Below are 27,775 nucleotides of genomic sequence, written 5' to 3'. Positions count from 1 at the left end.
TATGAACACACATTTCGGGGCAGAAGAAATCCCAGGTAGAGAAGCGTTTGGAAAAGGATGGACATGCCAGCTGCTCTTCTCCTGCCCGAGGGCTTCCAGGACTGGCCTACAACTGGACAAGGGCCATCTCAGGCAAATTGTTTCATAGACAAGTGTACAAACAGGCTGTAAGACAATCCTGTCACTGCACAGCTGAAATCCTAAAAAAAGACCAGACAAAAGGAGACAAGCATACGGCACGTTCGGGGCGGTGACTGGCAGGTGACACACTCAATCCAGGAATTTGTTTTGAAAACTGCGTGATTTTTTCACTCAGCTTCAGCTCCTTTTCCCTCTCAGGGAGAAGCAGAGGGGACACGTGAATCCTCAGTTTGGGAGAGGGGGTGGCTACTGAGTGGTTTTTTGCCTCAAAGATTGTTCCTCCCCTTCCTCACCAGAGCCCCATTTTACGAGCAGACAGCCTGCCACAACACATGTGAAACACTCAAAGCATTTTGTGTAAAATAAAACGAAGAGAAAGTTGCCGCCTTCTGATTTCATTGAAATCCAGAGAAAACTGGGGATCCGTCCATGGACGCTCCCCCCCAGTACAGAGGCTGCAGGCAATAAGGGGAAAACAAAACGGAATTAAATCTTCAAGTACCTCTTTGGCAATTCATCTATCTTGGGAGGAACAGGGAGGTCTGATGACACCAGATGCCCTTTTTCTAAACCTCTGAGGCTTAAAGTAATCATTGCAGGGTTGTTTTAAACATTTTCCCCATGAAATTTGGTGACTATGGGGCAAGAGCCACCTATGCTTTCATCTCCGGGAACTTTGCCTGGAGATGCATCTTTCTGACTCTTGCCAGATTTGGTACATCTTCTGCTTGGCTGCAGCCCTTTCTGATTGCTCGTGTTTGAAAACGGTTTGACTTTCTCTTCATGATACAAAAGCACCTGTAATGCTGCACGTTTTCCAGGAAAATGCTGGTAGAAGACTCTTAACCTTTCAGCATTTCTTTTTTTGTTTCTTTCTAAGGTCTGAACTGTTTCAGCAGACCCTTCAGATGTTTTAAATTGAATTTAGCAGCCCAGCCCTGCCACCAGCAAAGTCCAAATGCTACGCTGAGGAACTGGTTTTCTTCCGTGTATTTCTTCTGGCATTACAGACTGCGGAAGACCAGAGACATGCTGCTGCTTTGTGTAACAGGTGATTCTTCCTATCCACACGCTTCCTCAACACAGGTTTGAAAACAGTCCCACTAAACAGAATAAAAGCCACTTCTTTTTCACATCGTGCTAGATTCTTTCTATAGAATACCCTTTCAGGGCTCGGTGCAAAGAAGCTGTCAGAAATATTATCTTCATTTCCTTATTCTCCTGTATTTACTTTGTTCTGTTTCCCTGTCAGGTTTAAGTACTTCCCACGCCAGCAGGCAGGTCCCTTCTAATTCAAGAGGAATTCATTTCCCAGGAGACTAGCAATGGAAAATCCTGATTGCAGACACTTCCCTGGGTGGAAATCATAATTCTGAGTGTAGAAACAACAGAAAGAAATAATTATTGCCACCTGGAGCTGGATAAAGGAGCTTTTCAGTTTGATGATCCAATTGAACAAGTTGAGAAAAAAGTTTGCAAGACAGTGTGCTTTCTTAGGGGAAAAGCATTAAGAGAAGCCAACCAAATATTTAGTTTGATGGGAGTGTAATACATTTATGATGTCTGAGTCAATTTTTATTTACCGTTTAGACCAGTGCTATTTCAAAGCATAAAGTCAAAGAGTATAATTTCAAATATGTAAAAGCAATATATTTAGGGGCATCCAAAACGAAGCACTTAAAATTTCCTTCCTTCCCCATTTTTGTGTTGAAACCTCCATCTTTCAATAATAAATAAATAAAAAAAAAAGACCACTCATGTTTTACTCCCTTACGACATTGCTTCTTTCCCTATGTATGCTCTTAACTGTCTCTTTGGCCTTCCGGAGAGCCCTTTGTTCAGCACAGTGGGTGAAAGTTTCTTGAGCTGGAACAAATTTGAAACAACTCTTACAAACAAGTCAGAACCAGAATTTAGAAAATGATGATGAAGGAGACCTCATGTGCCCCAGCCCCTGAAACACGGTTAAGCTACAGCTAAGAAACTTTCCACGGTAAGAGTCCAGGTAACCACCAGCCTTTCAACAACCTCTTGTCAAACTCACCAAGCACCCAAGGATATAAAACATCATCGCTTGCAAAACCGGCTCTTTTTTTGCCAGATTTTCCCGAAGCTGGGAAAGACAATACCTTCTTTCTCCATGCAGCCCCTGTTTTTGCAAGATACTTGAGCTAAGAAAGCTCAGCAGCCAGCATCGCCCACCCACTTTTATCCAGCACTATGAACACATGAAAGGACGCTAACACTGCCCATAAGCAGAGGTCCTGTTATTTTTCAGTTGTGCCATTTCCAGCCACCAGGACCGTCTGAATAATCTATCTGACATTAAAAGCAATTCTGATACCAGTTTCCATTCCTTCCCTGCCAGCCTGTCTAGATGAACCAGACTGCAGAGCTCTCCACCAGGCTCCACAGCACCAAGGAAAACGTGTTGATCCCAACCACCCTGAGCCCTTCAGAACAATCCCTGAGCATCTTGATATACCTTTCCCTGTCCACACAAAAGTAATTGTGCCCTTTTGCTCCTTCAGGTCAATATTTTCCCCTTCAACTCACCAAGCTTTTTCTGAGGGTTTGTTGGATAACTTGTCTGTGCAAAGAGGCAGACAGTACCACCTAGACTGCAAGGAAAGCTGCTCACAGCCTAAAATCTGGATGGAGAAGCCTGTGGAGCTCATTTAGAACAATCTCAAGGAGATCTCTAACTTCCTTTGAAGAAAAGAATCATTAAATATTTGCTCCACACTGACTGAAATAAATTGAAATACAGGAAAACAGGCTCTCTGTGACTCCATTCTCATCCAGGTGGCGACAAGATTCTCTTGACGGTAATGACTTACACCATTGAACAAGACCAGAATCACATCTGGTATTTCTGCCTGACTAGGAATGCATTCAAGGCTCAAGAAACTGGCGTCATCCAGGAGGAATAAGTAAATCAACTGCTTGTGGAAGAAACAGTCATTTCTGGGAAGGCAAACATAAAATCTCCAACGCTGATACAAAAGAACACCATTGGTATTTTTCATTGTCATCTGTCCATTTTAAGCATGCTTTTTTTTGCCCTTTTTTTTTTTCTTTTACTTTTTACAAGCTGGGAGGGGGTCAGCAAACTCATTCAGGAAATATCAGTAATGCTTCCTGCTGTGTTTGAGACCCCCAGATAACACTATTGTTCAAATACACAATGACCGTAAAGAAATAAAGTAGTTTTCCATCAGAAACCACATTTCCACTTCTTTACTTCATCTGTTGGATTTCCAGATTTACATAACAAGTAGCTCCCAGTGACAGTGCTGAGCTTTTATAAGAGCCAGGGATTCTTCATCCAGCCTGCAATGGGTCATTTTTCTCATCATTCAGAAAGTAATTGGTTTTATGTAAAACCGAACTGTGCAGGTAAAGCACTCTGGGCTTAATAATCACGATCCTAAACGTGTGTAGCACCTCTCTTAGCAAATGATCCCAGGATGTTTTACAAGCTGTAACAGTCACTTCACATAACAGACAGTCACAGCCACTGGGTTGGATGGCAGGGAGCAGTTTCACAATGTACAATGGTGCCCTGAAGAGCCAGCGAGGAAGCTGAGGAGAAACCATAGCAATTAAAGGTGCAAGGAAAGCTTACGGAGGCAGATGCTAAGATGTGTCATTGCCAGGATGCTAGGACTTAAAAAAAAAACCAAACAAACAAACCCAAAACCCAAAGAGTTCAGCTAGAAGTGCCATGTGGGCTCAGTGACCTTGCTAGGTTGGGGCCTCACTTTTATATCTGCGCTAGGAAGATCTGCAATGAACTGCACACCGAGCTCTAGAGGGGGAGGAATTTAGCATGCTCTGTACCCACTCCCCTTCCTGGTCTTAAAAAAGCAGGCAGCTGCCTAAATCAAACATCAAGACAACTGCATTTTTGTTCTGTGCTGCTTTATTACTATTCTACTACCTCCCTCCTTCATTTCCTCTCCTAGAAGATGGGTAATAGCTATGTTTCTCTCATCTTTCATGAGATATTCAATAACAGTCTGTTTGCCAGCTGCCACAAGCTCCTCGATGAAAGATGCACAGAAGCTGGAAGCACGACTGTCTCTGTCAGGCCTCAAGAAGACTTGGTTAGGGGACATCTTGGTGGAGCCATTTTGACCTGGCACATGGCTCACACAAAGGATTTCAGCCCCACGAAAAACCTGGCTCATAACTTAGCCCATTAAGTGAAAGTTTCTGCTTAAATATCATTAGTTGTGCAGCAAGAGGTAGGTGCTATGAACAGAATGGTGATCTCTGCCCTCCGGAGCAAGCTGGTTTATAAGGCGCTAACTTCAACCTTAACTCATGACACAATAGAATTCCATTTTTACAAATGGGGATATAGAGGAAATTTGGCCCAAGGTCAGACGTTATAATGGAGGAGTTCTTGCCTTGCAGCACCTCATTCATTCCATTTCATCAGCCACTCAATCATCATTTAATCCAAGGATACTTATTCATTCTGGATTCTCACAGCCCTGCGGGGAGTCTTTCACAGTGTCATCTGAGATATTTAAAGCTGGGCAGCTGGCAAGGACAGCTCAGAGGATGGCATCAGTTGTCTGCATCAAGTTCCTTGACCCTTACTTCAAAGAGCTCCCTTGCACCAGCTGAAAGAAGACTGCTAAATGGCCCTTATGAAGATGAAATGGCCCAAGAGCAGCACACATTTGCGTAGATCATCAGGGCCATCTTGCTCGTGATCCTAAGCATGAGAGAGGAAAGTTAAATCTTTTTTGAAAACTTTTCTTAGAAGACCCAACACAGATTTGCAGCCTTCAGAGATTCATGCAGACACAGACATCTAAGAGACTATATTTAAATTTTTAAATAGCTCTGGTTGATTGGGTCAGTCCCTGTTTAATGACACAGACTGATGGTCATTCAGCTTGGGGCTGATTATTTTCCTGAAGCTTCTGGCACCAACTAGTCATTATAAAATGAGGTAATTGTGGAGCAGATTCATTAGCCCACAAACAGGTTCAGGTCTCTCCAATACATTACCCAGCCTTTCCCATCCTTAGAGGCCCTGGGGTGGGATACTCTATCTGTCTGCATGGCTTTCTGCTCATGATCTTTCTGTTTCAAATGATAAGGTGGTGCAAAAAGGCCAATCACAGGGTTCGGATTTATACAGAATAGATTGAATAATACTATACAAACTGAAATTTCAAAAACATAACAGTGCAAACCACAAAAGAAGAAACAAGGAAAAAATCTGATTGTTAGCCTGTAAGACAGAGTAATAATCCTAAAAATTGTGGAGATATATACATATTGCTAAGGTTCCTTTCAGGCACCGGAGTCAGTCCCTCATCTATAACCAAGAGAGCAATTGTAGAAATAAGCAAGATCAGTCACAAAGTACTGGGGAAGTGGGAGGAAAGACTTTCCTGGAAGAGAGCGGATTGAAATTTCCACATATTCAGTGATACCAGTGGTTTCTCGGTTGTACATGAAATACCGGGCCCAGATTCTCCTTCATTGCACTGTGGGCACTGAGAAACACAAGCAAACTGGACACACAGAAGGACATGAGTTACATTAGCCTATACCTAGGTTTGGAGTTTTGCCTTTCCTTTCATCAGCAAAAATCCTATCACGAGATGTTCCTAGAAGCATCTATTCACAGCCACAAGAACACAGTAGAACACATTTGCAACAAAAGATGACTGCAGCCATTTGTTATTTGCTCCAAAAGGGTTGAGGCAGAGCTGCAAAATTGACATGCTGTTTGGAGTCCTAAAAAGCAACAGGGCTATTGCAAATCACACTGGTGTCCAGGACAAAGTCATGCAGAGATGTGCTCCAGCCACACTTCCAGCCTCAAACAGTTCTACGAAACCAATTAAAAGGGCTGAAAAAGTATCAGGACCTGGAGTCTATGTATATTTTTAGTTCGGACCAGCTTGAAACAGACAGCTTGAAGGACCTTGTGGCGTGAGGGGATAGAAAGCCTTATTCAGAGGTACAGAGGATTCGTTTATGGGACAGTAATTACTCTGCAGTAAAGGACATTAATTTGAAGTTACTAGGGTTCAAGATATTTCATTATTCATCTTGCACCCCATTTGCAATGATATCATTTCAAAGTGATGGATTCAAATTTACGCAAGTGATGCTGGAATAGGACAGAGAAGATACTTTCTATGTTTTATGAGCATAAAGAGATCCATAAATTTTGAGTGAAAAAAGTCATTACAAAGAGAGAAAATATTTTAGCTGTCAATCTGACTCTCTTTATTGCTGAAGGAATAATTCAGCAGCACACAGGAGCCCTGCAGACCCAAACATCTTTGGGGCTGCCCTACAAGCAGCAGCCAGTAGGTGCCCACCAGCAATGTTGTGCCTTCCCAACCTCCTGCCCACGGGGTGTACAAATGGCACAGCCATGCCCCGACCTGTGTGCATCAGTCTGCGACAACAGGGAAGGACATGTAGAGCACAATGAGCTGTGGGACAGAAAGGCCCATCTCTTCCCACTGTACAAACATGACACCTTTCTACCTTCACCCCCTTGAACTGAGTGCGGACCCCTAAGAAGCCAGTGGGACCTCTGCCAGCAACCAAACCAGTCCTAAGCTAGGAATTCTGTACAGCAACACGATCAAAAGATTTTGGGATTGATCTGAAAGCCATTGAAGTCAGCAACAAGGTTTTTAAGGATCTACCACCTACAGCAAACTGCTAAAACCTAACCACAAAACCTTGCCTTTCCCACTGGCAAAAGGAAAAGGCTTTTCCAAAGACATGACTTGCCTGAACAAGCAGCAGTGCAGTGTGTAAAAGGGGTCTCCACCAGCGTACCATCGCAAGGGACCACACTGATGTTGAAAAACCTCTTTTGTGCACAAGAAGAATATTTTCAAGCTGGGAAAGAGGAGGATCACTGGGAGCTCCCTCACCTTCCCATCACACTCTCATCTGTATGACAAAACACACCAAAATCCTTGGAGCTGTAGGTCCTGGCAACACACACATGGCCTGTGCCACAGAACAGCAGCACCGCACAACTATAGAGCCTGAACCATTATAACACGTTTAGAAGGGCTGAGTAAAGGGAAGGAAGAATAAAACCTCTGCTTAGATTTGCACCAGAATTTAATTTATCCGTTAATCACACAAATCAGCCCAAGTCAGCTGGGGCTTGCATCTCCCCTTTGGAGCAAGAGGCATCCAAGTATTAACACAAAAACACCACTGTTTGCAGGATCACATGGCCAAGAATGTGTTGCCTCTCCAAAAAAAGATATCAAAAATTACATTAGACTTGCTATTAGAGCAACATAGAGAACACAATCCCACCCCAGCAAGAAAAGAGTAGCTATTTACTCCTAATGGTTTCGTTCCAAGAAAACTAGTTTGAATATATGCTTAACGTTTCAGACAGCTTTTCCTATGCCTGCTAAGCACTTCTGCTTGAAACAAATATAATTGTAATTTAATTTTATATATACAGCAACAAAATGCAAATTACAAGAGCAATAGTCTGGAGCCTTCATCCTTTATCTCATCTGTATCCCAGTCTCCCCACTTGCAAGCTATGAATGTCTGTTCACAGATTTTCTTCCTTTTTTTTTTTTTTCCTCTCCAAGCATGCAGCCAAATAACTTATGCTACATTGTGTTTCTTTCCTCCAATATAAATAATGTTCACTTAACAGTGAATGCATTAGAGAACTATGTTTCCATTGTGTTGTCATTTCCAGAAATATTCTTCTTTTGGGTAGAAATTTTCCATTCTCGGTCTCAACTGAAAGGCAATTTTTCTCCCCACTTATTTCCATCCTTGCAGTTTATCCTGCTCTTATTTTAAATTTTAAAGTAACAGCAATATATCCCAGTAAGAAATGCAGAGAAAGCACAGACTTCTTCCCAACCTGTAACTATCACTTAATTTGATAACTATTTATAACCTGTCTGACAAACAGCTGAATTTTTCTGAGCAGGTCAGTAGTGTCACGGTGCATCTTTCACTGTAACCAGTGCAAAGCACCAGGAATGGCACAGGGAAGAGGAGGGGAGGGAAAAATGCCCACAGGATTCCCCAGATTTTCGTATTGTGGCAGCTGGGAAAGCAAGGAAGTGACTACCCCCCAGACAATCAGACATATGTATTTTATATTTTAACAGTTTAGTCTTGTTTCCCCAGATGAACATGGGGCAGGGGGTGGTGGCGGCCCGGGTTAGTTTTTTGAGCCACCCTATTCACAAATTAATCCTCCCAGATTCTTGTTGCCAAGTGGTCAAACGGGTAAATTTTTAAGGCAGCAGCTATAGCCACTAATGGGCTTAACCACTTTGGGGTTACAACCAGCCCTGCAGAGCTGTTGTCTCAAAAACGAATTGGACCACCTGGTCCGCATAGCACCTGGCACCAATGGGGCTGTGGGCCCCAAAACACTGCAATAACGCTGATGAAGATGGACTTGACAGTCCTGGGTTAACTGTTGGACTTGGTGATCTCAAAAGTCTTTCCCAATCTAAATGATTCTATGCTCAGCATCTCTCAGTGTAGGTTTACAGACAGCTGGGAACATCAGCAGGGATGTGGCAATGGCAGCCCACCCCATCCCCTCCTGCAGGTGGGCACCAGCCAGCTCCCCTGTGTCATGCCATGCCATGTGCTCATTTTTGCTCTGTTGAAACAAAAACAGCCTTTGAGTGCCAAGGCACCATCCCATCTACCACAGCTCTGGGCCAAATGGGAGTCTGGGAGGTTCTTTCACCAGGCAGCTCACAGCTCTTGACCAGGGGTACAAGCCAGGGGTTGAATGGGGAAAAAGGTGGGGAGAGGGAGAAGGTCTTCCCCTGCTTTATTTAATCATTTATTTTTTTACGTATATTTAGTTTAGACAATTTTCAGTTTGGACAAGTTTGGAAATGAAACCAGTTTCAAAAAAAAAAGGAAAGTTTCCACACGAGTCCTTACTTTTTCCCTCCACAGCTGAAAGAATTCAACATGAACATCAACTGCTTTTGTCAGCTTAAACAAACATGAGAAATCCTCCCCATCACACAAAGACACGCTCTGCTTACAATTGTTTTCTCCCTTGCTCCTCCCTCCTGGAAGGAGTACGCGATCTAGGCCAGCAGCTTCAACCACTTTCCAGTCCTAAAAATAAACAGTGTTTGTTCCTTGCCCCTTTTGCTTCACAAGATCTCAGATGTTAAATATTCAAACAATCCACATATAGAAAACTGATTCATCTCAATTATTCTTGGACATTTTCCTCCTGAAGTACATATATACCAAGTAAAGAAATAATACCACTAAGGTTTTTTTTCCCTCCACAGTACAGCTATATCACCAACAACTTAAAAATCACTTTTCACTAACAGATGGCAAACAGGGCTAAATGATGGGATGAGTGGTTGAAGGTTTCAGATGAGCATTCAGTACAAGTTGCATAAACTGTCATCTTTAAGCTAAAACGTCCACTAAGACGTTCTTTACCACCATCACCTACGTGATTTTTTTCTTCCTGTATGTGTCTATGCATCATGAGACGAGAAGTACACGAAGTTACCAACAGACTTAAAGCCAAACACTCCCACCTCTTTTTATTGTTTATAGTTTTCTACTTTTAGGTGAAGCTTTCTAGGTGTCTGAGGGTTTTTCAGTGACTGATGGAGCAGAGCCCCTTCCAAAATCAAGGAGGACTGTAAGAAAACTCCAGCGAGTTTATGAGAAGCCCTAGAAATCTTTCATTTTGGATCGGTGCCCTGAAACTTGACAGGGAACAAGCCCATACAATAGAAACGAGCCTATTGCCATTCCCAAAAATATGCTTTGAAAGTATTACGTGAAAATTAATGGTTACTTTTGTCTTTCATATTCCTGTACCTCCCTTTCCACTGTAAAAAGGAAATATCAAAGTCCATCTCACAGGGTTGTTGTGAAAATGAATTAATGTTTGTGTGAAGCACTCATACTATAGCAATGAGGTCCATAAAAAAAGGCCTAGAAAGAAACAAAGACTTCCATCTTCAGCCCACAGTTTGAGTAGTGAGCTGTAAATAAGACCCAGGGCTGTGCACTGAAGAATAAAGATGGCAAATGAGATTAGCATGGAATCTTCTGCAGCCCCAAACAAAGCTGGAGCCCAGCAGAGAATCATGGGGGTGATCAAAGACCATCACAGTGCCAGACAGGGTTAATTCCAACATTTCCCCATTTCCAACAAATTGCTCACTAAGCTGAGGATAGGTTTGGGGCACAGAGTCTGCTTTACAACAGGACAAGTCAGCTTGGACATGGACTAGGTGTCTGGTGGGCTGTCCCTCCTCCTAGGAGTAATGCCACAGAGCATTTCTGTGCTCCCAGGAAGGCCACCTCCTCCCTACTCGTGACACAGGTGCAGCCAGGCTGAGGCAGACCAGAAGCCTTCCTCCCTACCATGCTGCACCCAACAGGAGCAAAGCACCGAGAGCAAACAGAGCTGCAACACCACCCACCGCATGCGTGCTGCACGCACGGGTTGTAAAAGGCTCCAGGGGCAGATGTGTGGCAGAGATGTAAGTTAATATTCGACAGAGGGAGGACACCATCTGCGCCCCGGCAGCACAGCCTGCACCATCCCACCAGGCACCCAGGCTGATGTTCATCTGCTCCATATGCTCCATCGCAGGCATCCCCTGCACCTCTGCTGATGAGCGCAAGCAGTGGCTTTCCATCAGGGATGGACAGAGCAACCCGGCTCCCCAGGAGGTGGAGACCCATAATACCTCAAAACAACTCCAAGGACCACAGGTGTGCAACCCTCCAATCAGCCTAAGCACGTTGAAATTCAGCTTCTGCGGGTTGGGTCATGGCTCCGTGCCAACAAGCACAGAGCAATCAGGGAGGCTCATTAACGGAGAAGACATTTCAGCAAGACTCCATCTTTAAGGATGCTCTGTCTGCTGGCCCCCATCTACCCAGGAACCAAGTATCACAGCAGCACAACAGAATTTTTTTGCTGGATAATTTTTGTTGACTTCCCCCCTGCCGCCCCCTGCTAAATTTAGGTCAACAACAACACTTGAGTAACTCAAGCCGAGTTTGCCAAAATGTTTCCTTGAAGGAAGAGAACATGGAGAACATTTCATATGTCAACATTGTTAAATGGAAACCTTTAGAGTTTGGTCTTTTCTGCTTGAAACGATGTTACATTTTAATTTCCCAGATAAAACTGAAGTTATTGAGAACATTAAAAGCTCAAAAAAATTCCTTAAATCAAGATCAGACAAAAACGTTACTCCTCATTTCACCCAGTTGTCTTGTCTTTTTAATCTGCTTTTCATCTGAAACTCAGTTCTTTCAGTGCTTGTGCATGGCATGGAACAATTTCCCTGATTTTGCAGAGCTATAAGCAAGCTGAAATAACAGTTATTTGCACAGCCAAAGTAGTTGTGCCACATACATTTCCATACCTATCAGACAGCTAAATTTAACTGCTTAATTATGGGGGGAGAAGAGGGGAACAGTAAGAAAGGCTGCACCTGGCAGCAAGCAACCATCTCTCAGTGCTACAGGAGCAGCACTGGAGCCCTCTGAATAGTCTCTTCATCCTTTCATTCACCTGCTCGATGCTGGAACAGGATGTCAGATCTCAGCTTGTACATTTTGTCCCCATCTTAAATCTACATTTGAAGAACTACACTAAGTCTAAAAAAGAGAAAGCTGAGAGGTTTAATTACTTTTATCCATGTTTGAGAGGCACTCTTAAGTATAGCCAGGGTTCCTGGAATTGCAGCCCCAGTGCCAGGGAGAAAATGAACAGCAAGAGACAAGCTAAAAAAATCCTCAGCTCCCGGATATTTGCCTGAAACACAGCTCGTTTCCAAGAAAGCTGCACTGTTAGTCTGGCTGGGGCTAGTCTCAAGCAACGACCTTTCCATCTCTCTACTACAAGGTTACACTCGTATTAAGCTCATGGATGTAGCAATCCGCCTCGCACAGACACACAAACCAGACTTGGGGCCGGATGAGGTGGGAAGTGGCAGGAGGTGGGTTTTGTGCTGCTGAATTTGCTTTCATCAAAGCACAAGGGAAGAGGATCTGCATCCGGCACAGACTGCAGCTCAGCGCCACACGCTGCAGGAGCCAGCTACCTAACGCCCGAGCCTCAGCAGCACCCGATCGTGTCTTATGAAAGGCACGCCACAGTTACCCAGCCTCAAGTTGCAAAGCCAAGCCTGAACGTTTCAGCAATCATTTCCATCAAGTCACCTTCCCAGGGTCTGCAGCATCTAACGCACAGCGAGCCCCAGCTGATTTGCAGGCTGCACAAGGTGGTAGACAGCGGTGCCAAGGGAGGGGAAGGAGCCTGAGGAGCTCACATGCCATCTTAGATTTCAGCCCTGAGATATTAAGGGTGATAACACACTGGCTGAAGCCCTTGCACAGGATGCAGCTCTGGTGAAGGGTACCAGATCAGCAGTTTTCTACCTGTCACCCTACGTCAATGCTTTAGCTAAGGCAACAGCTAGCTCTTGTTAGTTGCACCTTGTATGTCCTTCAATCCAGGCACACAGAGCAACTATGTGGGTCCTCACCCCACTTCTGTCAGGGTTTTAAAGGTCTTATTGGTCGTTCTGCTTTTCCTCAAGTCCCTCATTCCTAAGGAGGAAAGCAGACATAAGTATGACCCATGGTTCCTGATGAAGATGAGCAGGCAGTAACAGCCAGGAATTGCTTGCGGATAAGAGGTAGTACTCAAGATTTGTAGGCTTTCTCTGCACCTCACACAGACACCCATACACTGCCTGACACTTGGCTGCAAACACCATGGGACTCTGCCTCATGGCTGAGTCCTTCAGACCACTTGCCTGCAGCTGAGCTGCCCACGCACCATTTGGAAACACTGGCACGAGGCAGCTGGATTTCACAGATTTCTTCCCTTCCTACAAACATTCCTGCAGAAAGAGCCAGGAGGCTCCAAGCATGATGGAAAGTGCCCAGCTGGGCTGTATACCAAGGCCTTGCCTCTGTCCTGGTGAGGATGCTTTGTCCCTCTCCTGTGCCTTCTTCATCCCAAGTCACTGTGGTACCTCAGACTCCTTCCTAGCCTCACCTCAATCCATCCATCCCAGTGATGCCAGGCCCCAGGTAAAGAGCTTTCCCCAGCATATTCACTGCCACCCCAACTTCAGTCACAGTTCCTACACCAGTGGCAGGACCAAAGCAGTGCCACCATGGCCAGAAACGAGCCAGACTGATAGGCACATGGCGCTCTTCCCCCTCTAGCACATCCCCAGCACCCATTAAATCACCCCCCATGGAAGCTGCAGTGGATGTTCTCTCAGTCTCCCCACTGTACAAGGTCCTGATCAGCCTCACAACAAGCTGCACACATGGGTCACCTTCCCCTGCCATACACAGTGCCTGTACCACTCCTGCAAGGACATTGAGCCTCGCTCCACTGCAGCCTTCTTTCCATGGGTCAGGATCCTCTTTCACAAACTGCATGACAGTTATTGTGACAACCTAGCTACAGGCAGAAGGCTGTTTCAGTTCTCTCATACCTCTGGAGCAGCAGGCTGGGGAAATACCATCTCCCAATGTCTGAAAAAGCATGTTCACAAACCACTCGGAGCTCTTAGAAGTTGCTTTCAGTTTTTAAACAAAAATATCCACTGGCCAGGCTTTTCCAAAGGAGGAATAGACATGTAACCGATGTTTCACGTTTTCCACGTGAAAAATAGTAGCTCACAGTTGTGCATAAAATGAGATTTGAGAGGATGGTGAATTGCAAACTAGGAATTAGAGATGAAGACATTGTTCAGTGCAGGCAGGATGGAGACAGCATTACTCAGCTGGCCATTTCAGAAAGCCACGCAGCCTCCCTTACTAGAGGATGCAATTATTAAAGATTCTCCAACACGTTCATCCTCACAACACCCCTACACACTTGGGCAGTACTGTTATTTCCCAGATGGGACAAAGTGACACAGCCTGTGCTGGTCACCATGCAGTGACACTGATCTCCATTCACCCAGCCTGATGTCCAGCTGCTGGATAGTCCTTCTCTTTGGGATCAGAGTAAGAACATGGACCATTTGTCACACAATGACACAATAAGCTCACGGACCCCCTGCAACATCAGCAGCATGGAGTACCAGACATCCCTAAGATGTCAGGTACCTGCCTGTACTCTGAGTTGGATGACCAAGGTCAGGAGCTCCTAGACCTGGCAGTGATGCTGGAGTAATTTTAGGCAACCAGCCCAACTGTATTGTTGGGGCATCGCCTATATCAGGGCAAGAGAAATACTCCCTCCTAACCCCACTGGCAATGGGTTTGCACCATAGTGCATGACTTTGACCACTTGCTCCTAAAGAGCTAGGTCAGCTCTGCAGAGCTCATGAAAACAAGGATCAGGTTTGGTCCATACATGTGACTGGGAAGAGCAAGCAGAGCAAATGTCTGCAGCACCAAGGGCCCTGTTTTGCAAAGTCACTTTTCTTGATCCTATCCATATTTCAGAACATCTCCAACTGGGCCCCATTAATGTAATTGATTTTTAATGGCATTCTCAAAGAAACGACGTGAAGATTTTAACAGGCTATTAGACAGAAATTAAGCCTCACCCCAGCCTTCCTCCCTAGGAACAAAGGTTTCCAAAGATGCAGGGGGTTATTCCATTCCTGCTAATGGGCAGGGAGGTGCTACAGTGACCTGGGGAAAAGGGACACTAATTTCCCCACGTTCCACCCCACGTGGCATTGATCCCACCACTGCTAGAAACCAGAGGTTTGTAATTACAGGGAAAGGTTTTCTCATCCTTCCCACACAAGCAAGACCAGAGGACAGCCCTAGAGGGATCAGAAGCAGAAATACTATTTGATGAGCTGGAGGTCTTCCAGGTTTCAAAAAGAAGGAAAATAAAATACATGTCCCTGCCTGTTCTTGTTCTTTGCGCTCCTTCATGCCAAGCAGGCAGTGGCTCATTTCTCACATCAGGCCTCTGAAACCCAAACAGGTGAACCTGGCAAGTGGTTATAGTCCACTGCTTCAGCAGTGCTGCTTTCCTGGTGAGGCTTGTGCTGCAGTAAACCATTACAGCCTCTATCCTTCTCCTGTGGAAAGGAGAAGGCACCAGGCAAGGACTTCAACTTCTCCCTTTTATCCATTCCCTGTATCTGTACGTCATCCCCATCTTTTCAATATCTACTTATGGTTCAAGCAGTTTAAAGCCAGGACATTATCCTAAAGACTGACTTTACCATGGATGACATTTCTCTTTCTCTGTTCAGTCACTTCTGCTCCAGCAAAAGTAGAGCCACTCCTTTTTTTTATTCTCTAGCAAATCAGTGACAATACTTCTGGACATTTTGACTCAAAGCATGTCACCTCCCCCAAAGGTCCAATCTTTCCTCAGGTTAAAATCTGACAGACACCCACATTTGTAATTTCCCCTGTGTGGCACGCCATCGTTTTAACACATTCCCCGTGGTACACGAACACTGAGCTCCATGCAAGATTCTCCCACTCACTGTGAGTGAGCATCTGCATTTCTAGAAGATTATGCTGTTACCATCTATTTTACTTCTGATTCAAATTCTCCTCGATTTCAACATTTTTAAAGACTTATTTTTACTTCTTTTGAGACATTTTAAACTCACTTCTTTTCAATACCGTCAAGCAGCCTTTTTCACTAGTACATTACAAATTTGGGTATCGTTATTACCTTCATTTTTAAAGAGGTAGAAATGTGGACACAAAAGAGGAAAACAGTGGCCTAAAACCCTTTAGTAGCCAATGACATGGACTGAAGAGAAAAACAGGACACCCAAAATCCCACTCCATTGCTCAATCTTCTAGGCAAGAGAACTGAAGCTGTATTCTCTTGGATCTGTCTCAGACACAGCATTATCTGCTTGCTAGAGTCTCGTGTTCTTTCATGCCTCCCAATTAAAGCAAGGAAATTGGATCATGCTAAGCTTCCTTTGTCCTTTTCACCTCTTGCAAAAGTCAGGGGTTACCATAATTTTATACCTGCTTTAATGTTGTAACCTGGGAGGTAAAGAAAAATACAGTGTTCTTTTAATAATAGACTTAGTGGATCATGGAGTGGTCTTACCCTTGCCACAACTGTTGGTCATGTTTAATATTTCCAAATCCTCTTACAATGTACATAACCAATTTAAGTACTTTATTCATTAATATAGAAAATAAATTTGAACTGCACAACAAGCTCAGGATTTACCCATAGTCTAGGCTAGAAGAGAAGTTTGATCACAGAACTTCAGGAATTTGTAGTGCTTCTGCCCAGGGAGCAGGTAAACACGGCTGGGATTTCGCATCAGAGAACAAAAGAAAGGTAAAATTTTTCATTTCACACATCTTTCTCAGGGTAAAGAAAATCTGCATAGATCAGTGATGAGGATATAGATGTTATCAGCTAAATGTTTTTGGGATGATACAGCGTCACTCACTTGGAGCACATGGTTATGAGCCTTTGAAAAGAATGGGATTTAAAAGACATCTAAGGAATTTGCTGGACTTCAGTCTTTGTCCTGTCACCATAGCAGCCAGGATGCAATGGTACATGTCTTTACCAAGCTAAAACTTGAGGGTTTCATCTTGCCTTTTCCCCAGACTTACTTCTCATGACCATCAAAGAGAGGTGCCACCCATCTACCATCAAATGCACCAGCCAATACTGCATATTTCTTCATGGCACGGAAATAGCTCACTGCCACTTTACCCAGCTTGTGGGTGCCACCCTTCACCCAATGCTGGAGGCCAGAAAAGCAGCAGAGGTTTGTCTTTGGCATCAGGAGGGAGGTTTGTTAATACTCCTACCCAGCATGAGAGCTTTGATTCTCAATTTCTGGCAGCTGGATGTGTTTGAAAACACACATGTCTGACTGAAGCCTCATCCAGGACAGGGACAGCCTCTGACAAGGTAACTTCACCTGCCATAATCTTCTTCCATGCTCCAAATCCTGCAAAGATTGGAGACTGTAGCCAAGGAGAGCCCTCTCCTCCCAGAACAAGGTGAAGGTGATGTTCTGCCATGGAGAGAACAGTAATACTCCTGCAGCGCCTGGCATGATGGTGCCAGACCTCACTCCTCTACCAAACCAGAACACTTTTACCAAAGTGGCACCCACATTATAAGAAACCACCTTAGGTTCACATGAAACGTGACAATTTTCAAACCCAGATCTTTCCCTGAAGCTTAGGCTTGCAGGTTTTGAGGGCACACTTAACACAGCACTGGAGTATTGAAGTTTCTTTCTATGCCGTAGCACAGCTTGCAAAAAGACATTTGATCTTTGAATCAGACATTAAGTGATGGAATACCACTACTTCCATTGATATTGTTTCATGTATAAAAAGACAACGTTTAGCCTTGACATATCCTGCTGTATTTCACAGGTCATGCTGTAACAGACTGGATTGCTGGTCCGGAATCATGTCTCCAGCATGATTCAGAAGAAATTACAAGATAAAGAAAAGGACAATTATGAAACAGCCTGTTCACATTTCCACCTAACTTATTTCGGGGAGCACCAGGAAAAGGGCCTAATCATTCTCCTTCAAAAATCCATTTCCTCTCTGGTGAATCTGTAGATGATTTCTACGCTCCTTTGGTCTTAAGACCCAAAACAGACCATTTCAGCTGAGGCAATTTGTGATGAGTTCTATGAGTTAATTACATTTCCATTAGTAAAGAAGTTCTAAACTTCCAATTTCTTCACTGATGCTTTTTGAACCCTGCCAAAACAGATAGGGAAACAAGATTTCCTCTCTCTTTTTCTTTATCTCGCTCTTATGAGACTTTCCTCTTAATTTTAACTCTCCCAGCCTTTTCATTTCTCCTTAAATGGATGCTTCTCCAACCCTTTCATCATTTTCACAGCCTTTGTCCTAACCTCCCATGCTCAAACTTTATTCAAGGATGCTGGTTCAGGATGTTTGAGATGGGGAACTAAGCCAAAAGAAAGTTCAATCTTCCAGTCTTTCTTTCTTTCTTTTTTTAACTGGAAAATAAGCTGAGAGCTCAAATTTGAGTTATCTCCTCTTTGAACCAGAACCAAGCTTTGTCCAACTAAGTATTTCTGATTATCAGTTCAGTTTGAGTGCTCTTCAGCACAGGGATATTTTGCAGCTGAAAAAGTCTTAGACTCCTCCAAGCAACTCATTTCTGTCCTTCATTTCTTTACCTCTACATCACCCCATGGACCATCAACATGTTCCTAAACCCTTAGTCTGACACTGGGTACTTCCTGTTTTGCAGGCCCTTGCAGGGAATTTTGACACATTTAATGAGGTAAAGGGCAGGAGTCAACTCTCCACTAACCTCTGCCCAGGAACGTCCATCAGGAACAACCTTCACAGCATCTGCAAACAGATTTATGGTATAGGTGTCACATGCTGAGAACAGCCCTCTCTTTTGAGAGCACCAAGTACAATTTCTGTTCCCAGTGAAGCACAGCATCACTCCTACCTCTACTTCTGATCTTTTCCTTAAATCTCACACAGCCCAACATGAGCTGACTTGAATTGAGCCAAGAGCTAAACCCATTATTGGCTAAAAACTGGGGGTTCACTCAGGAGTGACCTGAACTTCTTGCTCCAGAGGGATGCTTTTAAAAGTCTACAGCTGATCACAAGAACCACCTACACATACACACCCAGCCCTGTAGCCAGCACTTGAAACCAAGACATGCTCTCCAGCACTGGCAGAAGAATTTCCACAGGAAAAAAACCTCACCTGCTTCCTCAATATTCTACCCTGAGATCACTGAGCAAATAAGTTGATTTCATTTATTAATCAAAAACAAATGAAAAGTGATTTTCCTGACCACCAGCACACAGGTAAATGGAGGAGGAAGGAGACAAAGCCTTATATTTATTGTCAGTCATTGATTTAGTTAATGCTGACCATGCCAGGAAGGAAATATTTCTCACATGTATTTGAAGAGCACTGTTTAGGTGGCCGTGGTCCTTTGTGAGGACCAGGCAACTTTTCAAACCCGCTAGCTCACACTACATGTTTAATGTGCCACATATAGGAAGCAGGAGTTCTTTCTCAGCCTAAGCTGCCAGGCTTCCCCATGGCATAAAAGTGGCCCTTCCATGCAGCCAAGAGCTCATGCAATCTTCACTTTGCCCCATTCATCCCACAGCCACTGGTATTAGTAAACTCATTTAGGGGATCCTTTCCCTCCATCCCAATTCAGTCGGATCCTTCAGCAGAGAGAAGGTATCCAAGATGGCTGAAGTTAAGCGAAGCGCCTAACCTTGGTGTCAAAAAGCACCTCCAGGTACCCAAACATGAGGTGCTGAGCCTAAAGCTTGGATTACCTACAGAGACCTGGGGCCACTCATCCACCTGGTTCAAGCTTCCAGCACCAAAGCCTTGCCCTGGCCAGAACGTCCCACACACATTGGCAGTGGTTCAGCAAGAACAAAATCAAAGATCAGTTTTCCACCTCCACTAAGCTTCCCTGAGGTTTTCAGAGAGCCCTGAGGAAGGCAATGCTCCCAAAGCACCCAAAACCTTTGGGGTGGGGTGTGGATCTAAGGATGCATGTGCAAATGTGACACAGTTGCTTCTGGCACTCAGGATTAGATTATAGTTAAAAAACAGACTGATTTTCTAAATCCTCATTCTTTTCAACAATCACAGCCAGGTCCTTACCACCTCAGATGAGCAGACACTTTGCCATCAAAAGCTGGTCACTTGGGAATGGGGCACAGCAGCAGGAGCAACATTTGAGAAACAGGAGCCTAAGAAATCCCACACGCTCCTGCTCATCTAATCATGACACAGCACTCCACACCACACTTGGGTGTTTTGAGGTTTGGAGTTGGGTTGTTGCTCTTTTATAAACTGGGGAGCATTAAGTAAATTAATCTTAGAGCACTTCATAGCTGCAATTTTACTTGTTGCTTTGGTTTTGAATTCCTTGTATTCATACCCAGCTATAATAGTGGGTAGGTATGCAATGCTCTCCACCTGTGGAGAATAGCGAGCAGACGCCCCCATGACACGATTGCTGGGGCAGGAGCAGGCATTAGGAGCAGATTGCAGGGTCCAGAGTCCTCTTCCCACCTGCAGCCTCCACAGCTGCCTTTGCCTGGAACAGCTGGGTCCCTCAAGAGGGACAGTATTTCCTTGCCACCAGCCTCCCTTCAAGAGCTATAAAAATGCTAAAAATACTGTCTGGACTCTGGACTAACGATCCTGCCTAGCTTTGATAAAAGCCTGGCCGTGATGAGAAAACACAGCTCCCTTTCACTCGGGGTGGCCACTTTCACTTTACAGCTGCCCAACTTCAGGGCCGGCAGGCCAGGGAGATGTAAGCATCCTCTGATGGTGTCCAGCACCCTCCTCTCTGTGAGCAAAAAGCTTCAAAACAGCATAAACAGGCACAAAACATGGAAAGTGGCACAAGATGGGAATGTGAAGAAATGCTTTTGCTTCCTCTGTCTTTGGAAAAAAGCATTTTGTCCGTGCCTCAGCTTCCTGGCTTCTCGTGGTGCTCTACGGCCATTTATCAGCTGACACACCAGGTACTCAGCACCTTCCAGCCACTTCTAATCAAGCAAGAGAGAAGCAAAGCAAGAGAGAAGTGCATGAAGCTCATAGTCTACTTGCCTTTGAGAAATGCTCTGACCTGAAACACTGGGCTTGCCACAACCAGAGCAGAGCCAGGCCTCAAGGGTCTACCCTACATGCAGGAGTAGGAAAGAGGTGCAAAAAAAGGGAGGCCTCTCCCCTCCCCCCCAAAAAAAAACCCAAAGGAGCGAGGGGGGCATGCCTGGGAAGGGCTGTCCCCACCTGTGGGTCCTCTGAGGGTCCATGACCATCTGTAGCCTTCCTCTAAGCACAGCCCTGAGTCCTCCACTGCTCAGGAAAGTCTTCTTCTAATTTAGCAGCCAGCCACACAACTAGACACCCACCCGCTTAACTCAGCCTGCCTCTGCCCACTCCCACCAGACTCAGTGCACAAAAGCCACTATAATACAAAAAGACAGAAGCCCTTATTAACACTCCAACCGGTTCAGTATGGCCTGGGACCCCCTTTGCTTGGTTAAACAAGCCCAGAGGGAAAGCAAGCTCCAGTCTCAAAGAACCTGCTGCCCCACTGGGCAAAACTGGCTGTAACAGTGCATAAAAGGAAGCAGGGACGTTTGCCAAGGTGGGTTTAGAGCCCACAAATCCTTACTTCCTGTTCAACATCTTCTCCTTTGAAAGAAACTGCTTCTCCAGCTCCCCAAGAGACCAGATGGCCAGGGGACAGAAAATTCAACAGTCAAAAACAGTTGGAAGTTCCTCTAACTGAGACCTCACATGTTCTCTTCCCTTCCAGTTACCAACCACTTGTTTTCTCTGCCTCAAAAAAAAAAAAAAAAAAATTTGGTTACTTGCCTTCCTCCATTACTGCCCCCCTACACCAGCCAGATCACAAGTCAACACCCTGCATTCAGGAAAGCAGGTAAATTCTCTTTGCCTTGTCTGATTTTATCTGATTTAATTTCAGAAGGTACCCTTAGCTTTTCTGAGCCAGCACGTATCCATCCGTCATTAGAACATAAAAGAAATTGAAAACAAGGATCAGCTCCATTAAAATCTATAGAGGCTTTGCTCTTGGCGTGACTCATGCACAATGCTAATAGCAATCAGCCTTTGTCCATCACCACCCATACTGTATAACCATGCAAAGAGGCTTACTCGTTTTCCTTGTGACAACTAATCAAGATGAAACTTGTCCCTCTTAAAGTATCCATTTTCCCAAATCCTGTTGCTGCTCAGCTTTCCTTTCTAGCACAGAAGTGCCAGAAGTTCCGTGTTGGAAAAGCAGAGAGAAATCTGCATTTCCCTGCTCCTAGCCCCTTTATTCCCTAGGTATCTAGCTCTAAAGGTTATAAACAAAGCACTGAGCATGGTGTCCAAAGTGATGCTGGCAGGGCACCCAAGGGCTTTTATTTCATTTTAATTTTGTTTTTCAAATTACCATGTTCTATGATTATTTGCAGGTGGCAAGACTGAGGTGTTTTGGGGGAGTGTGCAAGAGCCCATCACATAGGGCCTCATAATTCAGAAATCCTAGTCTAAAAGCTTTCAAATTCACAGGAACATGCATATGGAGAAAAAAATGCTAAAGACTATAGACATCTATGTATGTTTGACAGCTTTAAAAATCCCAGCCCTCCACCGGACATCTACTTCTCTCATACTTTCATGGTCGCATCTCACCCCACACCCTGTCTAAGGTGTATGTCCACCTCAAATGGAAAGATCAGAGGTTCACAGCCTGCTACTCAGACCAGGCTGGATGGTTCTTATGCCTCCCCCTTTGACAGCCATCACTGCAACCAAGGCTGCTGCTGCTCCTCATACACTGCACCAGGAATAGCATCTCGGACTGCCCACATACTAAGATGATCCTGGTAACTAGCAAAGCTAGCATCAAGGATGAACAGGTCTTTATTATGCTACTAAATGAGTTAGTCTTCAAATTATTAGCATCACCAGGAGCTAGGAACACATTTCTCAGTCATCCAGACATTCAAGATAATTCTAGCTTTTGTTAATTTGTTCCCGACAGCCTGAGACATCAGTAACAGCACAGAGACTTTGTGCACATCATTTGGCAGCTCCAGGCCTGGCACACACTGTCTCTGCCAGTCCCATCCAGAGATCCAGGCAGCTGATCCAACTGGCTCAAGAAGCTACCAGGACTCTTCGAGAGTGTTTAATCCAGGCTGATTGAAAGCCAAAAAAATTAACTCTGTCCATAAAGGACAGAGCACAACCCTTCCAAGCGCTTCATTTATTTATACCAGTCTTCAGCAACTCTTGGTGTTGGACAAACACTGCACGCTGTTCTAGTCACCGCCTCCAAGGGGATATGATAGAGCTAGGAAAGGACCAGAGCAACAGCACAGGTGAGTGGTGTGGAGAAAAGCTTTCAGGTCGAGGGAGGTTGGGCAGCATAGATCTCTGATTGGGGAAATGCTGGGGATTCATAAAACCATAAGCATGCAGAAATGGGAATGATTGTTCTCCAGATCTTGCTACACAAAATATAGAAGGTGCCAATGGACATCAAGCTAGTGGTGAAAAAGGGGATAAGCAGCACATTTTCTCGTGATATGTAAATGAACCATGAAACCCATTACCCAGGATATGGTAAAGGCAAAAGTATAAACAGCCTGCAAAACACAACCAAGGAAGACTGTCTGCTTGAACCATACAGTTTCAAAGCCATCAGATGCATATTTTTTCTCATAAATCCCTAGACAACTGAGTTTGGGGAATCGGGAAAAGAAGGATCATTTTATCCATGCCTTGTTCTCCATTCTTCCCCTTAACTGCCACCCTATTACACCAGCTACAGTTAGAGATGATGCAGTTTAATCCAGTACTGCAGTTCTTCAGGCTATTGCATTGAAAGCCCAGGACACCAGGAGAAGTCATCCCATGAACTCTAACAGGAACAGTCTGAACCCTCGAGGCCCTGAATCTGGGCTCATAGCTCCATCCACTGCTATCTGAGGGGGCTGGATATAGGGAGGACTTCATTCCCAAGACAACTATGGATTTCTGAGGTTTCCACCCCAAGAAAGGTTGCGCCAATAGCGCAAAAAGTCCCTTTGCTCTTACTGAGGGAAAAGCGCATTAAGATCATATAGTCCCAGGCCAGCTGAGAAATTGCATTTCTATGTGATTTAGAGGTTGATGTCATCACTAGAGCAAATGCAATCCCATAAAAATATGAAAATAAAATGAGCAGGAGCTATAAAACGCATGTGTCTCTCTCCACAATAGGAATAGGCACACCACAGCAGGGCAGCTTTCCTCAATATTCATCTACAACTGGAGAAGTTTACAAGAAATTACTAAAAAAAAAAAAATCAAGAGATAAAAAAAAAACCAACTTTTGAGGACCAGCAACCTATTATTTTCCCAGGCCTTTATTAATAGCAAATCAGCATGCTTCCTTAAAAGTAAATGAGAAAAAGGCACCATAGCATTGCTGTGGAAAGAAACTGAGGGAGTGTTTTCTGGAACAGCAAGCCAAACCATTTTGGGCCACTATCTGTAGACTCTGGTTTAGCTCATTAGGATATTGATCCTGGCTGCATATAATACAACTCTGATTTATTTTCTGATTAACAAGTTCTACTGTCCGATTTTGACAAACCAAATGTCCATTATTGCATGTAAATAAATAATTTTATGTAAATAAATAAATAATGAATACATATTCATCAACACCAGTGTTGCAGGCACTGAGCAGCAAAATTAGGAGGTTGGAAAAAAAGAGGTGGAAGGGGTTACTGCATGATCACTGTAATATTTACATAAGGGTGAGTTGAATAAATGCAGAGCCTTCTCCCACAGCCTCCTCCAAAACACACCCAGACACTGGCTGGCCTTCTTCCTATGGAAACAGCTAACGAGAGCAAAGCTGCTCTTTGCTTTTATGGGTTTTAGCTAAAAGCTGAAAATGAGATCAGATTCTTCTGACATTCACCATTTACCTTAATAAAAATGTGCACTCAACAGGATTAGCAGGTATACAACTCCACGTGTGGTATCATGAAATGCATTTTCATGATCTTTCATGCTTACATAGAAAAAAGAGAAATCAAAATCCCTCTGTGATATTGAAGATCAATGTAAAACTGAGCTTAGGAACTGAATGCTGATCACTGCCTGGGAAACATGAAGTAACATTTTCAAGTAGAAACCTTGCACATATGGCAATGGAAAGCTTTTGATAGAGTAGTAATAGATTTCAAAAACTGATCTCCTACCTATCTATATTTATAAGAACACATTAAGTACAAGTTTAGCACTGTCCCTTTTTTATTATTCTCCAATAAATTACAGAACCTGCTTTATCATTCTTCAAAACATGAGACTATCTTCCACAGAAACAAAAATTAAGGTCCCACTTGTGTCACCACCCCACATCCCCTCCCTGGAGAGACAGCCAGGGTTGTCAGGAGTAAATGTTCTTCCTCAGCAACCTGCCTTTATAGTCCCAATGCAGAACTGCAGGGTGATGCCTGGCTCCGATAAAGGCCCTTGCTCAGGCTTCCCCCGTCAGCTGAGCTAGGGCAGGGCATGGGCAGATGGAACAGGTTTTGGCCAGTGAAGGAAACCCAAGGAAGAGGAGCTCCTGCTTTCCAGCACAGACCCATGGCAACACAGGAGCGAGCGAAGAACATAGTAAGGATCTAAGAAATCCAGAGGAAAACACAACAGGCTACAGAGAAAACACTAATTCAATCCCCTGTGTGAAGCTGCAGCTCGTTCAACATGATTTCTCTGCTATAGGTCCCTCCATCTCACCACTAGGTTTGGAAATACAGCCCCAGATTCAGGAAAGCATCTATCTAACCAAGCACACAAATAACCCTGTTATCTTCAGCAGCTCTCTCACCCCACCCCAGACACCAAAAATTAGGCACAAGCTCAAGCATCTTGCTAAATCCAGCCCTTGAATTACAGGATTAGAGGCCTGTGGGTTTCCTCAGTGGAGAGGACTCTTGGATTTAAATGTCAATCAGTTTACACCCTGCCTTCCCTGCATTGCCTGCCTGGTGGGAAGTCCATGTACAAGACAATTTCAATACAGCCCAGCTAGTATCACCATTGGAAACCAGCAGCTTTGACGTTAACAGGACTGTACTTCAAAAGAATATGCATGTTTGCAGATGGCAACAGGGTTCCTTATTACAGCTGTCTAATCAAGCCGATATTTCGCAATTATGCTCAGAGATCAAACAGCGCTGCAAGCAGCACTCACAATGAAATCAGCACCAGTAAGACGCCAGTGCCACAACTATAGCATTGCACGCTCGGCTGCGATTCCTCATGTGATGTTTCAGCTACTGTTGCAAAACTTTGAACATCTCACATCGTCACAGTTAGGCTCTTTATGGGTTCGATTTTTTTTCTTAATATGTTTTGATTCTTGGCCTGTGTTTATAAAAAAAGACAAATCTAAAACATGCCTAAACAAATAACAACATGGCTGTAATTCAAGAAAGCTTTTATGTATAGCCTTAACTTTAAGTACAGAACCACTGGAGTCAGCTGAATTCAAACATGTACTTGAATGCTTTGCTGAAGGATAAATTAAACCACATGCCAAAGTCCTTTCCAGCATCAGGGCCTTGATTATTTTTTTTATATATTAATATTTTTTTTTAAACACACAAAAGGGTATAGGAATCAGAACATACCGTCGGTGTGAATAATTGTAGCATCTGTGCTAATTCTCTTTTCATCCTGGTACCCCCTATGCTTCCAAGTATGTAAATCTGATTCTTCTTATGGCTCCACTGAAGTTTCTATTGATTAAATACCCAGCCCCAGCAGCAGGGGAATCAAGCCCTGCATATTTATTTTCTCCCTTTCAATACATAAAGAATTCCCTTTGGCCTCTGAATTGCTATATCACATGGTACCCTGAATGCAAATAGAATTATAGTCATAATGTATCTAATGAATACATTTGTATATGTATTTAAGCATTTTCCCAACAGCATCCTACTGTATTCCACCAACCAGACCAAGGAATATATATGTTCCTCACACACAGCAGCAGAGAAGGTGTGTGAAATGAGTGCATATTAATAACAGAAGCCAGACTGCAGTCTTCTTGAGGAAAAACTAACTGAAATCCTTCCAAGATGAAGACTGCAAGATCAGGACCTTACTCAGACCTTTGAAGCATTTATTTCGGAGCTTTAAAGCACACTTTGTAGATCATAACCATTGCTTAATGTTTAGGTTTTCATTATCCACTTGCGTTACACTACATTTACATCAATAGATACAGAAGCTGTTGCAATGTATAACAGAAATACCATAAGCATTTCCACGAAAGAAATCAGCAACATCATTTTAAACCATGGTACAAAATGCACAGGTTAAGATTTTTAGCTCCATCCTTTGTAAGACAGGCACCCTCTTTGAATTATTTTTAGAAAAGTTATTTTATAGCTGACCAAACTCATTCCTGCAGAAACTTCACCGATTTCAGAGTTGTAATGGCTTAAACATTAATTTTGTTAGCTCACTCCATGTTGACTTCTAAAGTTACCCTATCACATCGGGAGATAGATTGACTGAAATCAGGTTCAAGTACCTATTGGCCATTAGAACCTGTAAAGTCCCAAGAAATGTCAGTACACATCTGGATAAGACACATGCCAGCACATATACAAATAAATGTCCTCGGAACCTCCTTTTAGTTGGTTCAAACGATGCTTTGAAAGCAACTCGTTCAGCACAATAGTCATTATTTAAAGATAGAAATTACTCCCACCCCAACCCACAGTTAAAAACCAACACAAATGAAAGCAAGAGACCCCTTTAAACTTAGAGCAAGAGGAGGTCACTTACCCTGTGAGGACCACAACAAAATCCATCACGTTCCAACCATTTCGAAGGTAAGAGCCTTTATGAAAAACAAACCCCAGAGCGATGATCTTTATACCAGCTTCAAAACAAAATATTCCAATAAAGTACGGCTCAGTGTCATCCTGAAAAAAAAACAAAAATCAGAGGTGTCAAGGAGATACCTATGCTTCTGCACTAAAAGCAAGAACCATATGAACAACTATGTGCACCAACTTCACAACC

At 43.9% G+C, this 27,775-nt stretch overlaps 1 protein-coding gene across 1 annotated transcript in view; it reads right to left on the bottom strand.

Moving 5' to 3' along the window:
• CACNA1B (calcium voltage-gated channel subunit alpha1 B) overlaps positions 1–27,775 on the bottom strand; it is a 297,443-nt gene that overhangs the window by 260,697 nt on the left and 8,971 nt on the right. The window contains 1 exon segment of the mRNA XM_055720862.1: positions 27,536–27,675. Coding sequence (XP_055576837.1) covers positions 27,536–27,675 — 140 coding nt within the window.

Source organism: Falco cherrug, chromosome 9 (genome assembly GCF_023634085.1).
Source record: "Falco cherrug isolate bFalChe1 chromosome 9, bFalChe1.pri, whole genome shotgun sequence".
NCBI classification, from domain to species: Eukaryota; Metazoa; Chordata; class Aves; order Falconiformes; family Falconidae; genus Falco; species Falco cherrug.
The sequence above is the reverse complement of the archived record's forward strand: the minus strand, read 5'-3'. Positions and strand labels throughout refer to the sequence as shown.